The 14223-nt window shown below is 46.5% G+C and overlaps 1 protein-coding gene across 4 annotated transcripts in view; it reads left to right on the top strand.

Moving 5' to 3' along the window:
- Positions 1 to 14223, top strand: part of LOC125947023 (uncharacterized) — a 180633-nt gene that overhangs the window by 112074 nt on the left and 54336 nt on the right. For all 4 annotated transcript variants that reach the window (XR_007468077.1, XM_049671294.1, XM_049671295.1 and 1 more), the window contains 2 exons: positions 1761 to 1858; positions 5646 to 5791. Coding sequence is in view for 3 of the 4 variants with exons in the window: in XM_049671294.1 (XP_049527251.1) it covers positions 1761 to 1858; positions 5646 to 5791 (244 nt within the window). In the remaining variant the exon portion in view is untranslated. The remainder of the gene's footprint in view (positions 1 to 1760; positions 1859 to 5645; positions 5792 to 14223) is intronic.

Raw genomic sequence — 14223 nt, 5'->3', positions numbered from 1 at the left:
TTAGAAGGGAAAATTTGTACGATAACACAAAGGGCAGTGCCTTGCTATTTGAGGCTCGAGCCGGTTGCCTAAGGACGAAAACATATCGGAACAAATATTCGGAACTAGATGAGACATGTGCATGCTGCAGTAAAGATCCAGAAACCACACAGCACATCCTGATGGAATGCTTCGGGATCCACCCAGCGAGAACCGTAGGTAACGTGCAATTCCCAGAAGCGCTTGGTTTCAAAGTGGAAGGCAACAATAACAGATCAGCCGTAGAGATCAGCAAGAGACGATTGGAGTACTGGTGGGAAAAAAAGCAGGGAAAAGATGGATACGACCTGATCTCTTAAAATCATAGGCAGCGGCGCAAGGTAAATTTTTGAAAAATAAAAATAATAATGACAGGTAATAATAATGCTGGATAAAATAATAATGCTAGATAAAGAACATGTATAGTATACCAGATTAAATCAAGCAGGATAGGTGACTATTTGTCGCAGCCCCGTTTCAAAGGGGATGCAAATAAATCATCATCATCATCATCCACATGCGTTCCTTGGCCTTCGCTATCACCTCTCTAATCGGCTCTCCCGGAAGCGCGCGAACCTGGACTCATTCGCCTGCACCAACCCTCTCTGTTATCGCCGGTTCTACTTTACGCATGTTGGAATCCCCAACAAAGACAACTCGACGATTTTCTTCCCCCTCACCGCCGAAAGCTGCCCCCGAGGTCACAATGGCCTCTCCCTCTTTCTTATCCTTGCCCTTGGCTTTGTTGTTTTCTCCGGCGGCCGTGTCAGTGGTATGCCCTTCGTGGCCATCATTGACGTTTCCACCACTGCTTCCCGGCTTGGCGGGTTCGGCTGTATTAGCTGCACTCGCATCGAAGCCAGCTCCGTTCGCGGTGCTCGCCTCGATGCGTTCACCATTGCTTTGCGGAATGGTGGCCCTCAGCTGCATTTCTGCGTTAGCTAGCTTTTCTTCTACCTCCTTCCTCTGCTTGTGCTCGCTTTAAGTTCCTTTTCTAGCATTCCAACCCGCTTAGCTTGCTTATCCTTCTCCTGCTCTGGAGGTCTTGCCGTGACCCTAGCACAAACATCCTACAGATAAAATCTGCACCGTTCGCTTCGCTTGCTGACCTAAACCGCGTTTCTGCCAAAGCGTAAGAACGCTCGCACTCAGAACAACGCACGCGTGGGTTCCCCTTAGTACCAACCGTCATCTTGTACTAACAAGGCATATATGTGACATAAAAAACAACAGAAAAACAATTATTCGTTACCTACTTTTATCTAAGCGAAAAGACCAAGAAACTGAAAAGCATAAAAATATTTAGAAAGATTGCTTGGCTAAGCGAACACTCCTAAAAAAACCAAGAGCGAAATATAAAATAAGAAAACTTATGTTTTCGGCACGCTGCTCCTGCTGCGCTTAGACGGCACCTCAACTCGACACGTCCGCTCTCGTCGGCTTCACTCGTGAGAGTGAAATTTTCCATGCACACTGCCTGCACACCACCTCTCGTTTTAAATGCACGCCACCTGCCGCTGCTGGCAGGCTCTACTCACGCATAGGTGATGCCGTCCATTGAGCGCTCCACACAGCAGTAGTGTTCATCCGTATTTAACGGAATGTACTAGCATTTCATTTATGATGAACGAATCATTTGATTTATTTGCTATATTTCTGTGAACCTGACCTCCGGAATAAATACGAGCTATTTTTGTTTCAAGCACTCAAAATGTATCCCAAATAAACCTTTTGTTTTTCAGTATTGTGCTTCTGCTTCCTAACAGCGGCAATGTCAGCCAGCTATGACAGAGAATACTCCGAAGCTAATGAAGTCTTTACGTACCAGGACCCAAGAATGGTTAGCGCTTTTTTCTTTTATTATTGTATGAAGGACCAGTTGCCATTGGCAAGTATAAAATGTCCGTTTTATTGCAACTGATCGAAATAGAAAGAAGTGCTACAATCGGGAAGTAAAATAAACAGTAGATCTGCAAATACTATTTCATATGACACCAAGTGAGAATTCCGTACTCGCCTTGAGGAAACTACTTGTTGACTGTCGCAGTTAATTAAAAAAGCGCCATATGTTAGATAAATACAAGAAAAGTCAAACATAATTTATTATATTGACATTTGCACATTCTGTGGGGAGCAATATGGCACCCACAAAACTGACACAACCAACGCACGTGAAGCAGAAATGAAGCTTGCACAAATTTGAAAATTCTGCCTGTTTTGACGGGTATGCGTGATATCGCTTGGGTAGAAAGTTTCATTCTGAAATTACACTAGCCTCGAAAGAAAAGTTTGCGTTGCCTCGTAGTGATTATTGCATCAAAATTAATTAGTGTTGCATGTGCCTTGCGGACAGAAGTGTTTCATGGCACTATAGGCCCACCCACATGCAAGCACTCTGCGCAATCAGTAAGCACTCTGCGCAATCGGCCATGCGAAAATTACCGCTGTCCGGGTTGGTATCAATGTCAGAACTTTGCCATTCGATTTCATTCAGGCAACACAGTTATAGTTGATCTATTCGTGCGCTGTTGCTGCATGCTTCTGTCCAACAGCATGTGTTTACCGGTACTCAGATGCGATGTGGGCAGCTGTTCAGTGATTTTGCATTGACAATGACCACTTGCATTTTAAAGCGAAACTTTCTTAGTCTCTTGCAGCACTTTGGAGATACCCTAAGCGCTATCGACAGCGCGGGTGCACAATAACGTTAAAAGTTATCCAGATAAAACAATCTGTGTGATTTGGCTTATATGTGTTTCGTCGTTTTCTCGCCTTTTACCTAGGTAGGGAGGACCAACATGCCCATATTTATATCCTAACGGTAAAACGCCCGCTCCCACATCTCTGACAACCATGCTTTTGGTTTTCTCTATTGTTCATGAAAATTATGCCACAGGATGTGCATTCCTGTATTGGCTTATATTCTGCCTAATTTGAACCACATATTCTGCACCCTTTTCGTACTCACAGCTCTCATTAATACTTAATCAGACTAGGTCGACTGTGGCGTTTGAGTAAAGGTTGTGCGCTGCATATGTTCTTAGTTCAATCATGCTATTTATGACGCATGCGCATACTAGCAAGCTATGGAAACGTGCGTATATGGTGAGCTTGGGGTACATCGGCAGCAGGAACGGCAGTTGCATATCGCAAATAACCTCGAAAAAGGTGCCTTGAACAGCTAAGGAATCTAAATGAGGCATTTGACGTGATGACACGTATATAAAACAGACTGCCAGAGTTATTTCTGCCTGTTGTGAATAAAGCCACCTCAACAGATGCTCTCAACAGTGACACAAGATGAAAGAAAAAATTATAACCCCTAATCATGGGAAAGTCTTTATCATTCTGTAAATAAAAATACTGCACATTGTAGAGATGATGTGTGCTGTTTCAATGCACCCATTTCTAAAACCAAGAAAACTTCGCGTACTTGAACGGACACCAACAATATCTTTGCCTAAACTTTTTTTCCCAGAAGTCCGCTAATGCTCTATGTTGCGGGCATATTTCTTGAGTAGAGCGTTACGCATGCAATGGCTATTCACATTGTGTGCTAACTTGAACATCACAATAATTGGTGTTGCCTTTCTGGCTTCATGCAGCGTACTTAGCTGTCGCCATACCTGAGGTAAATTTATGTCCAAGTTTTCTGTCATTGTATTCATCATTGATCTCATAACCATTCGTGTTTCATGCAGTTCTACCGCTTGTGGCAGCTGCGCTTTTCAAGCTCCTGATGCGTAATATTTCACACCTTGCCTCAAACTTGAGCTCGGGAGGTAATCCCTACATCGCTGATCATTGAAGGCTAGACAAATAAGCCAATGCCAATTTTTTTACGAGCACCACGTACATGCACCATTTTTGATGTTAGAGTGCGAATGTTTTAGGATAATTTTAGTCTCTGTCTATTTTTCTATTTTGTACTGTATTTGCCTATTTTTATTTGCAGCACCAAAAATTCTTTATGGGATACTTTTCAGTTGCGAAAGCACATTTGCTTCTGGCGGAGAACGTAGAAGCAACGACCACCTTCTTTGGTCAAGGCATATTTGTAGTACGAAAGCAGGAGCAGCTGAGGAGCAGCGCCCTGTTTTCAATCATTGCCTCGATGAGCACGTGCCTCCATGCCAGGTCCGCGCCAGTTGCGTGGTAGCGGCCCCTCTAGAGCGTGAAGGTGGACGGAGCTTTGGATTTTGTTGCTGGAGGTTTGAGCTTGGTACGCAGACTAATGAGGACTCCCAAACGATCAGGTTGTGACGTGACTTGGCCTCAATAAATCCTTACTAGATAAACATTACAGCTCGGCAATTTTAAATCTCCTAAGTGTCCTTTTGACATAACACTACTCACAAAACCAAGAAATGTTGTTGCATTTAAAAGTTTATTGCAATAGCAATTATATGGACACTTAAACCGGATTTCCGCCGACGGATGCCGTCATGTTCCGTATAAACTCCAAGGAGGGTAAAATCGCCGCCGCGCGCCGTATGCGCGAGTGAAAGCGCGCGGGGGACGCGCGCTATCACGGAGAGCGAACGCATGGCGGAAAGCAAACGCCACGTTCATCACGCGAAAGGCCGTGGGGGTATGGGAGGGAGGGAGGCGGCGCGACGCTGTGCTGCGGCATCAAATGCGTATCTTGCAACCACGCGCAAGGGAAACTGGCCACTCAATCTCCCACGAGAAAGCAAGAAAGCGGGAAGGCAGTGCGGGAGGGAGGGGGGGGGCAGCTTCTACTCTGCCAACAACTGCGCTTGTACTTTGCCCGGTTGTGGCGGTCACCCGCACCGTCTCTAAAGAGCGATCTGCACACGGCTCTGACCTTTGTATGCGCCGTGCATTCGCCGCTCAGTTACCGTTGAAGCGATAGACCGCACGAACCTTCGCTCGCTGTGGCGGCTGCGCTTGCTGCCAGCGTTTTGACAGTCGTTGTCTGTGGTCATTGAGTGTGATATATTCATGTTTGCTTGTGCGCGCTGACACCACGCTTGTTAATTCAGTTAGTAAGCGAATGTGTCCAAATTCATGCAGCCGATAAAACTATTATCCCTACTCCGAATAGCTCTCTACTAATTTGCTATCGGAATTGATGCTTCGCTTTTCGGGCGAAACTGCGACATTTTTTTGTATTAACCAACTGCATATATTCTCCTACTCTGTCGCTTTTATAGAGGTTATTCGGTCAAGTTAAAGACTGCAGCAATATTTTGCCAATATATGTAAGCGGATATCTGATGTGTGATCAACCAAAAAAACCTAAAATCACCTTGCGCGATTTCAATTACGCTTCCTATATAATTATTTGCAATAACATACAAGAGTCAAGGGCGACGAACGAAATGTTCATTCTGTTTTCCCCCATGTGATTGTGCATTCTAGGGAGAGATTCCTCGTTTTGTGATGACGTAGTTTTAGGAAGTCTTCCTGCAACCTCTAAGGGTGCATTTTACTAATTGTTCGCAATAATAGCGGGTGTTGTGTCCTGCGCATTTGTAAACTCGTGGAGGTGTGTGCAGGATAAATATAAACGAACTGGCTGTCAGTCTCTATATTGCATGCTAAAGGATGTACATTATGTTTCGTATTTTAATATACAACGACTTTTTATGTTGTAATTTCAGATGTTGCAGCACAGTGGCAGCGTGATACTTTTCAGGACGTCAAGAACCTGGACCCCATTGTTAGCTTTGTGCTTTCAGTCAAGCTTTATTGATAAAAACAGCACGACATATCAGCGAACTGCGGAATTTTATGCCCCAGCAAAAGTGTAAGCGAAACACTTTCAGAGAAACAACTTGTGATTTTTGAAGGCATCGCATGGGTCCATTTTCTGTCCTAATAGCATTTCGCAAATTCAGTATCCTGGGCAAAACGGCTACATTGTGCAATATCACCGACAGTTTACCACTGTAAAACGCAATAAGCGGTGTGCCTTAAAATGAATCGCATTACGGTGCAAAGCTGTATGAGATGGAATTCATGCATTTTTCAGTGAGCACGGAATACGACGGCAACGAAAAAACGAAGAGCAGAGAATGAGCGCTGTCCTCTGTTTTTCCTTGATGTGTTGCCGTCGTTTTCGGCACTAATTCAAATAATCCTTAAAATGGCTTGTGCGTCACTGGTGCTGAGGCGCGCGGGGCGTTATCAAGCGGAATTTTTCGTATTTCGCTGGCTATGAGGCAAGCGGGAAGAAGTTACACAGCAAAAATTACTCTGAAAACAACTGAATTGGTTGCTAGAAGACTCTATTACAGGTTTTCTGTCAGAGGTTTCGAATTGAATTCAATATTTTAAAAAATCGAGGGAACCCATTTCACGGTGATTGTCGACAGTAATGTGTTTTGCAATGGATCAATATCACGACAGAACGCAATGCCACCGTCGAAAAACATTATGCATGAGGCGGTCAATGCAGCGGAAATCCTCTTTCGCTCTTTCTTGAGATCACTTGGCACCATCTATTGTCTCCACCGCGAAGCCTGTGCGTACTTCCGAAATGTATGGCACGCCGGTGCATGCGAACCCTGAGGAAAGTGGGATGCGGCAACCGGGATCCTCTTTCGCGCTTCTTTTTGGGCACCCTGCGCCATCGACTAGACCTGCCGAGATGACCGCGCGTGGACTATGAGACATTAAGCGTGGTTCGCCGCTGCCTGCGAACGCTGGGAATTGTGCCCTCGCATGCCACACACCCAATGACTCATACTCAATGAGCCTAGTTGGCGTAAGGTTCATTGCAGAGCAGCATAAGGACGTAGAAGAACAGGACACACACATGCACTAACTTCCAACGGCAATTGTATTTCCAGAACGGACTCCACTTTTATACCCTCATCTTTTCACAAGCACGTGTCTGCTGACACGCTAACAAAGGCACATCATGGCATAACACACTTGCGGACTAAGCAAAAACTAATATGTTTAACGCATGCGCAGGAATTCAAACATTTTCTGTGATAGTGACAGGGACGATTTGCTAACACAAGCATCGTCAAACTCTACAATGTGAGCACTTTCAATGATAAGACGAGTTAATTCACATTTGCTTCTCCCAATAATAACTCTGTCTTTAAAACGAGGAACGCGTCCGCACTTGTGACGATGAATTGTGAGAAAGCCACCCGGTGAATCCTTTCTAACCTTATTAGGGTGCTCTCTAACCTCTCATTAATGCATCTGCATGCTTGTCCGATATAACTATTTTCACAGGGCAACGGACTTCTGCAAACAAAACAGGTACTACAGTTCCAGTTTAATGTTCAGTTTCAGTTTATTATTCATACAAGATACATATTTGGTTGTTAGTAGTATAGAGGCGAGGGTCCCAAAGTCAAACGCCAACATACTTGTTTCTGTGCTTCTTTTCGGACACGTCCTTTTTTGCACTATATGGTCTTGTTTTGCATACAAGCTGATGAGCTTGTTTAGAGATCGGAATACTATGTCAACCTTTCCACGTAATCCTATCTTCATGTTATGCGATAGGTGGGGCATCTATGGAAATACGGCAAAATAGTTTTTTTAACCGACTCTGTGCTAGGTGACGTCGAGAAAGCAGCCTCTCCTGACTGCGTTGCTCTCAGCACTACTTCAGCAATTGACACAATCAAATTGTTTAGAAACCCAGCCTCACTCGAACGCACTAACCGTTGTTGAAAACTGGAAGATATTAAATGAGTGCAGGACTTCTTTAGTGCATTGCTCGGATACATTTTCGCTATGCCCCTTTTAATAAGCTTGGAATGAGCATAAGTGTGCGATAAAGGAGGCTTATTAGCTACAGGTTTGTAATGTTGCATATGTGATCGTCAGACAGCGCAATTTTTATATCGAGAAAGCGAATAGTCCTTTCTATTGGCATTTTGAAGGTCGCATCACATGGACTATACCCCTGTCACACTGGGCGTTTTAATGTCATTTGAATCGAATGGCATTAGCATCGACTGACATTACTCCACTGCTACACAGCAATATTTAATGGCATCAAATTCGAATGACTTCAGCATTCGGATGAGATCGAGAAATTCCTACTTAGCACGCGAAGCGAATGTATACTCTCTACCCCAGAGACAAGGTAAAATGTAACATTGAGCGTTCGTAACTTGAGAAACGTTCATGTAAAAAGGTATTCAATTTTATGTCATTCAGGGCGTCTGTCATTTTAACAAGAGAAAAGCTGTATGGCAGGCAAAATGTTTTTACTCTCCACTTCAGTACCGTCTGGCCGCGGTCTGTTTACTAGTCGGCCATAATATGAACAATCGGGCGCCTGTGTGCACGTGTGCTTCCGGTGTCTCTAATGGCAACAGGGCGAGAGCACTGGAGCCCGGCGTATGGAGCTCGCAATACAAAGCACACAGCAACTAACCGCTTCACCTGCTGCAACTGAGCGTCGTCGTTCAGCGCTCGCAATTCAGTCGTTTTGTGTCTGTTCAATTTATCCTCTATGTATGCTACTAAACTGACTAAATCTTGTCTTGGCTCATGGGAGCTAGACATTCCTAAATAAAAGTTTTATATGTAATTTCAGTAAAATGACGCCCCATGTTTATATTAAAATAATTATATTGACTTTTCAGGCACTCTACACATACCTTGTTCTATTTTTCTTGCCGATTGTTTGAAATTAATGTCATTGATAGCATGGTCGAATAACATAAATTTTTACTGTATAGCACCTCAACGGCTCGAATGGTATTCGCTGTGTTGAATGTCATTCGAATCTAATGGCAATAAAACATATAGTGTGAGAGGGGTATAAGACACTCGCAGATTATGCTTGTAACACCTTCACATTCTTTTTGAAAACACTGAAGGGTACACTTAATAAGCAAAAGGAAATCATCAAGATATCGGAATGATCTCTAGACTAAGGCTCCCTTGAGCATTTCTGCCAAGACTCTAACTTTACAAGATACAGGTTGCTGAGGACAGGTGCCAAACGAGAGTTGACCCATTTCGGTTTCAAATTCTTTGCCTCAATATATCTCGAAATGAAAACACGTATACAGCTGCGCCCAAAATTCGTGTTAGGGAGTATCGTAATCATCGGACATGTTTTTTATTGCAATAGCAAGTATATGGATACTTTAAGCAGATTTCTGTCGTCGCCGTCGTGGTCGCCGTCACTGTAAGGTTCCGTATAAAGTCCAAGGGCGATAAAATCATCGCTGCGCGCCGTATGCTGTATGTCTGCAGGACGCAGAAAGAGCGCGCGAGGGACGCGCGCTTTCCCGGAGAGCGAACGCATGGCGGAGAGCAAACGCGACGTCTCCATCGCGCGAAAGGCAGTTGGGTATGGAAGCGAGGAATGAGGGTGAGCCATTGATCTCCGGAACCAACTACGCATTTAGCGACCCGGCGCAAGAGACCGGGCGGATTCAATCGAGCGCGCAAAAGGAGGAAAGTGGGAAGGCAGCGCGGCAGGGAGGGGTTGCGGCTTCTACTCTGCTGGCAACTGCGCACTTGTAGTTTGCGCAGCTGCGAGCTGTCGCGCGCACCGTATCTTGAAAGTGATCTGCACGCAGCTCCTATCTTTGTATGCGCTGTGCTTCGTCGCTTAGTTTCCGTTGAAAAAAAATACCACACGAACGTTCGCTCGCTGCCCGCGACGCCTGCTCACGCCAGCATTTTGGCAGTGGTTGCCAGCGGTCATTAAGTGTGATCGATTCATGTTTGCTTGTGCATGCTGACACCATGCTTGTTAATTCAATTATAAGCGAATGTGTCCAAGGTTATACAGCCGATAAAAATACTAACCTTACTACGTACAGCTCTCTACTAATTTGCTCTCGCGAGTGATGCTTCGCCTTTCGGCTGAAACTGCGGCTTTTTTTGCTTCTTAGAGATATTAGAAATAAGCTTTCTCCCTGATATGCAACAAATTGTGTTCAAATGGATCCAACGATTATCGCATAAAATCGTTGCAGGAGTTTACGTGATCTTGAATAGGAAAGTTGGAGTTCGCGCAATATACCGAATGTTCAAAATTAAGCTTTACGGAATTTAAAAAAATTGCCTGTGGCAGGTAGCATAGTTCCTAATGTTGAGCTGGGTTATTCGAAGAGGCGGACATTAGTAGCACGAGAAATAGAAACACATATTCAACTAATTACCAAAAATTAACTAATGAACGTCTTAGTTAATTATTTTACGACACATATTGCAATTTACGAATTGTAGCCGGTGAGTTTGCAAGACGCATCCAGTAGAAATGATTTTCCAGCATGACGCAAATTTCGAGGTATTATTTCCCAATGTGTGGGACGAAATACATGGGCGTTCCAGTTACTTTTGTGCTTCAATGTATATAACAGCATTTTGGTAAAAAAGTAAGTGGAAAAACAGTACACCCTCATGGCGACTTTATGGCGTATATCTCCAAACTGGCGTCATTCTGGAAATTCATTCCAGGTGGATACGCCCGACATGCTCACTGACTACAATTCGTAGCCGTGAGCGGAGCCATCAAATCATAGCCACATCAACAAGACCGTAGCCGGTCATGTTCGCGTAGGTGCTAAGTACTTTTTGCCTTATCAATCAACTTTCGGTGTTTCGTAAGCATCTATCCTAGGCCTATTACTTTTCAATATATTTTTTGAATAATATTGAAAAATGTTTGCGTCATTCGCATCTCCTGTTGTACGCTGATGATATTGTTACGTAAAACGACACAAGGCGGGGCTATTTACGCTGTATTTGCAGTATGTGAGAGACACAGTAGCTAAGATGGTGGACAGCCACGGACACGAGAGGTAACCGTCTTCTTCGTCGTCTTCCTCAGGCTGAATGCCTCTCTCGCAGCATTACCCCCGGCGGTGAAAGCGCCGTCTCGGCGTACTTCACACATTGTCGTTAGAAAGAGGGCGGTAGGCTTTCAGTCTGCTGACATGAACTATGTCACTGGGAGCGATCGCAGGCGGTAAAGTCGGAGAGACGGGAACAGTCTCGTAGGTGACGTCCGTTATCTGGCGGACGATTCGGTAAGGACCCGTGTATCGAGATAACAACTTCTCAGACAAGCCAACACGACGGAATGGACACCACAGGATAACTAAGGCACCGGGTGAGAAGCCAACGTCGTGATGCCAGTTGCTATAGAGGCGCTTCTGGGTCGCTTGCGAGGCCAACAGCTTAGAGCGGGCGATCTGACGCGCATGATCGGCACCAACGATGGCATCGCGTGCATATTCACTAGGCGGCGCGGCAGTAGCCGGATGTAGGGTGTCCATTGGTACCGTCGGTTCACGGCCAAAGAGCATATAAAAGGGTGGATAACCGGCGGTATCGTGACGCGATGAATTGCAGGCGAAGGTCGCGTAAGGTAGCGCCAGGTCCCAGTCACGGTGGTCAGATGAAACATGTATTGAGAGCATGTTCGTGAGGGTGCGATGTAGTCACTCGGTGAGGCCATTTGCTTCGGGATGGTAGGCAGTGGTCAGCTTGTGCTGCGTTGAGGAGGAGCGCAAGAGATCATCGATTACTCGGGATAAAAATGCGCGGCCTCGATCTGTGAGCAATTGGCTAGGGGCGCCATAGTTTGAGTATCATCGTTGAGCAAAACATCGGCAACATCAGTTGCAGTGCTGGTGGGGAGCGCTCGAGTGATTGAATACCTGGTCGCATAATCGAAAGCAACGGCGACCCACTTGTTGCCGGATCGTGACTCAGGAAATGGACCGAGAAGATCCAAACCAACACGGAAGAATGGTTCGGTCGGGATGGAGAGCGGCGGAAGCAGTCCAGCCGAGGGTGGGGCAGGACGTTTCCGACGTTGGCATTTGTCGCAGGAGGCCACGTAACATCGAAGAGACCGGGCGAGGCCGCGCCAAAAGAAGCGCCGCCGGACACGTTCGTACGTGCGATATACGCCAAGGTGACCAGCAGTTGGTTCGTCGTGAAGCTCATGCAGGATCGTTGAACGCAGATGTTTAGGCACAACAAGAAGCAGCTCAGGGCCATCTGATTGGACGTTACGACGGCAAAGTGTGCCATTCACGAATCACGAGGGCGAACATGCGCAGTGAGGCGTCGTTACGTGCGGATTCCAGCCGGTCAATGAGTGATCGCAAAGAAGCATCACGACGTTGTTCGTCACCAATCTGAAGAAACTGAGACATAGACATAACGCAGGGGTTAGGTTCGATGTCCGATCCGCCTGGTTGTTCAACAGGGTAGCGAGACAAGCAGTCCGGCGCCCAGATGGTAGCGGCCAGACTTGTAGGTAACTGAGTAAGAGCACTCTTGAAGGCGCAGCGCCCAACGACCAAGTTGTCCCGTAGGGTGCTTCAGTGAAGAAAGCCAACAGAGAGCGTGATGATGAGTGACAACACGGAAAGGGCGGCCATACAAGTAAGGACGGAAATTAGAAACCGCCCAGACAAGGGCAAGACATTCCCTTTCGCTAATAAGTAATTGCGTTCAGATTTAGATAGGAGACGACTTGCGTACACAATAACACGATCAATGCCTCGTTGGTTTTGGGCTAAAACTGCACCTATGCCGTGGCCACTAGCGTCTGTGCGCTCTTCCGTGGAAGCAGCTGGGTAAAAATGGGCAAGAATAGGTGGGGTCGTTAGGGTAGCGATGAGCTCAGAGAAGGCGTAAGCTTGTAGAGGACCCCAACAAAACGGGACGTCTTGTTTGAGAAGGTCAGTGAGTGGACGTGCGAGCGCCGCAAAGTTTTTTACGAAACGGCGAAAGTAAGAGCACAGCCCCACGAAACTACGAACGTCGTGGACAGACCGTGGAACGGGGAATTTCGGGACAGCGCGCACCTTCGCTGGGTCTGGTCGGACACCGGAAGCGTCAACGAGGTGGCCCAGCACCGTAATTTGACGAAGAGCGAAGTAGCACTTCGAAGAATTTAGCTGGAGGCCAGCTCGTCGGAGAGTTGCTAGAATGGTCGAAAGCCGCTGAAGGTGTGTTGCGAAAGTGGGGGAGAAAATTATCATGTCGTCCAGGAAACATAAACGCATCGACCATTTAAAACCTTGAAGGAGTGTGTCCATCATTCTCTCAAAGGTGGCTGGTGCGTTCAGAGGCCGAAAGGCATGACTTTGAATTGGTAAAGGCCGTCAGGGGTCACGAAGGCGGTCTTCTCGCGATCCAGGCCATCCACAGCGATTAGCCAGTAGCCAGATGGAAGGTCCAGGGATGAAAAGAAGGTGGCACCAAGGAGGCAGTCGAGGGCGTCGTCAATACGTAGAAGAGGGTACACGTCTTTCTTGGTGATTTTGTTGAGGTGCCGATAATCAATGCAGAAACGCCAGGAACCGTCTTTCTTCTATACTAATGCGACGGGAGAGGCCCAAGGACTAGATGATGGTTCGATGATGTCCTTCGTAAGAATTTTAGCCACTTCTTTTTAATCACTTCGCGCTCTGATGCGGACACACGGTAAGGTCGACGGCGAATGGGAAAAAAGTCTCCAGTGTTGATTCGGTGGGCGACAACCTTAGTATTTCCCAAGGGTCAATCACGAATGTCGGAATATCGCTGTAGGAGGCCAAAGCCTGGCAGAGAGCGTCGGCCTGGTCAGGCGAAAGGCCTTATCCAATCATGTTGCGAAAAATGCTGTCGTCAGAACTTGGTGACGGGGAAACTTCAGCTTCTTGAGGTGCGGTTATGGCGATAACCTCGACATCATGGTCTGTTTTAGCAGTGGGGTTGGCAAGCGACATCTTGTGGGGCAACACTTTGGGGGGTCAGACCAAAGTTTAGTAGCGGGAGGAACACACAGTTATCAGCTAATGTGGTGACGGCATGTGGCACAGTAACATTGCGCGTCCGGCGTACGTTTTTAATCGGAGAGACGATATAGTCGCCGCCAGGAACGGTAGGGCTCGATGACAAACACACGTACGTGACGGCTCGAGGCGGTAGGCGAACAAAAGCGGTGGGGCTTAAGCGGCTGATGGGCGTTTCGCAGGCATCTGATACAAGCGGAAGATCGAGGCAGAGTGTTTCAGAAGAATAAAATAAGGCTGAGTGTGCCAAAAGTCAAGGCCAAGGATAAGGTCATGGGGGCAGCGAGCAAGCACGGGAAAAAGGACAACAGTGTGACGACCGGCAATGCTGACACGGGCGGTGCACATTCCGATCACTTGAACAGCACCACCATCAGCAACACGTATTGTCTGTGTCGTAGACGGCGTCATAATCTTCTGCAGGCGGCAGCGTAAAGGGGCGCTC

Source organism: Dermacentor silvarum, chromosome 7 (assembly GCF_013339745.2).
Source record: "Dermacentor silvarum isolate Dsil-2018 chromosome 7, BIME_Dsil_1.4, whole genome shotgun sequence".
Taxonomy (NCBI): domain Eukaryota; kingdom Metazoa; phylum Arthropoda; class Arachnida; order Ixodida; family Ixodidae; genus Dermacentor; species Dermacentor silvarum.
Note: the sequence above shows the minus strand (reverse complement) of the source record. Positions and strands in the feature narration are given on the sequence as shown.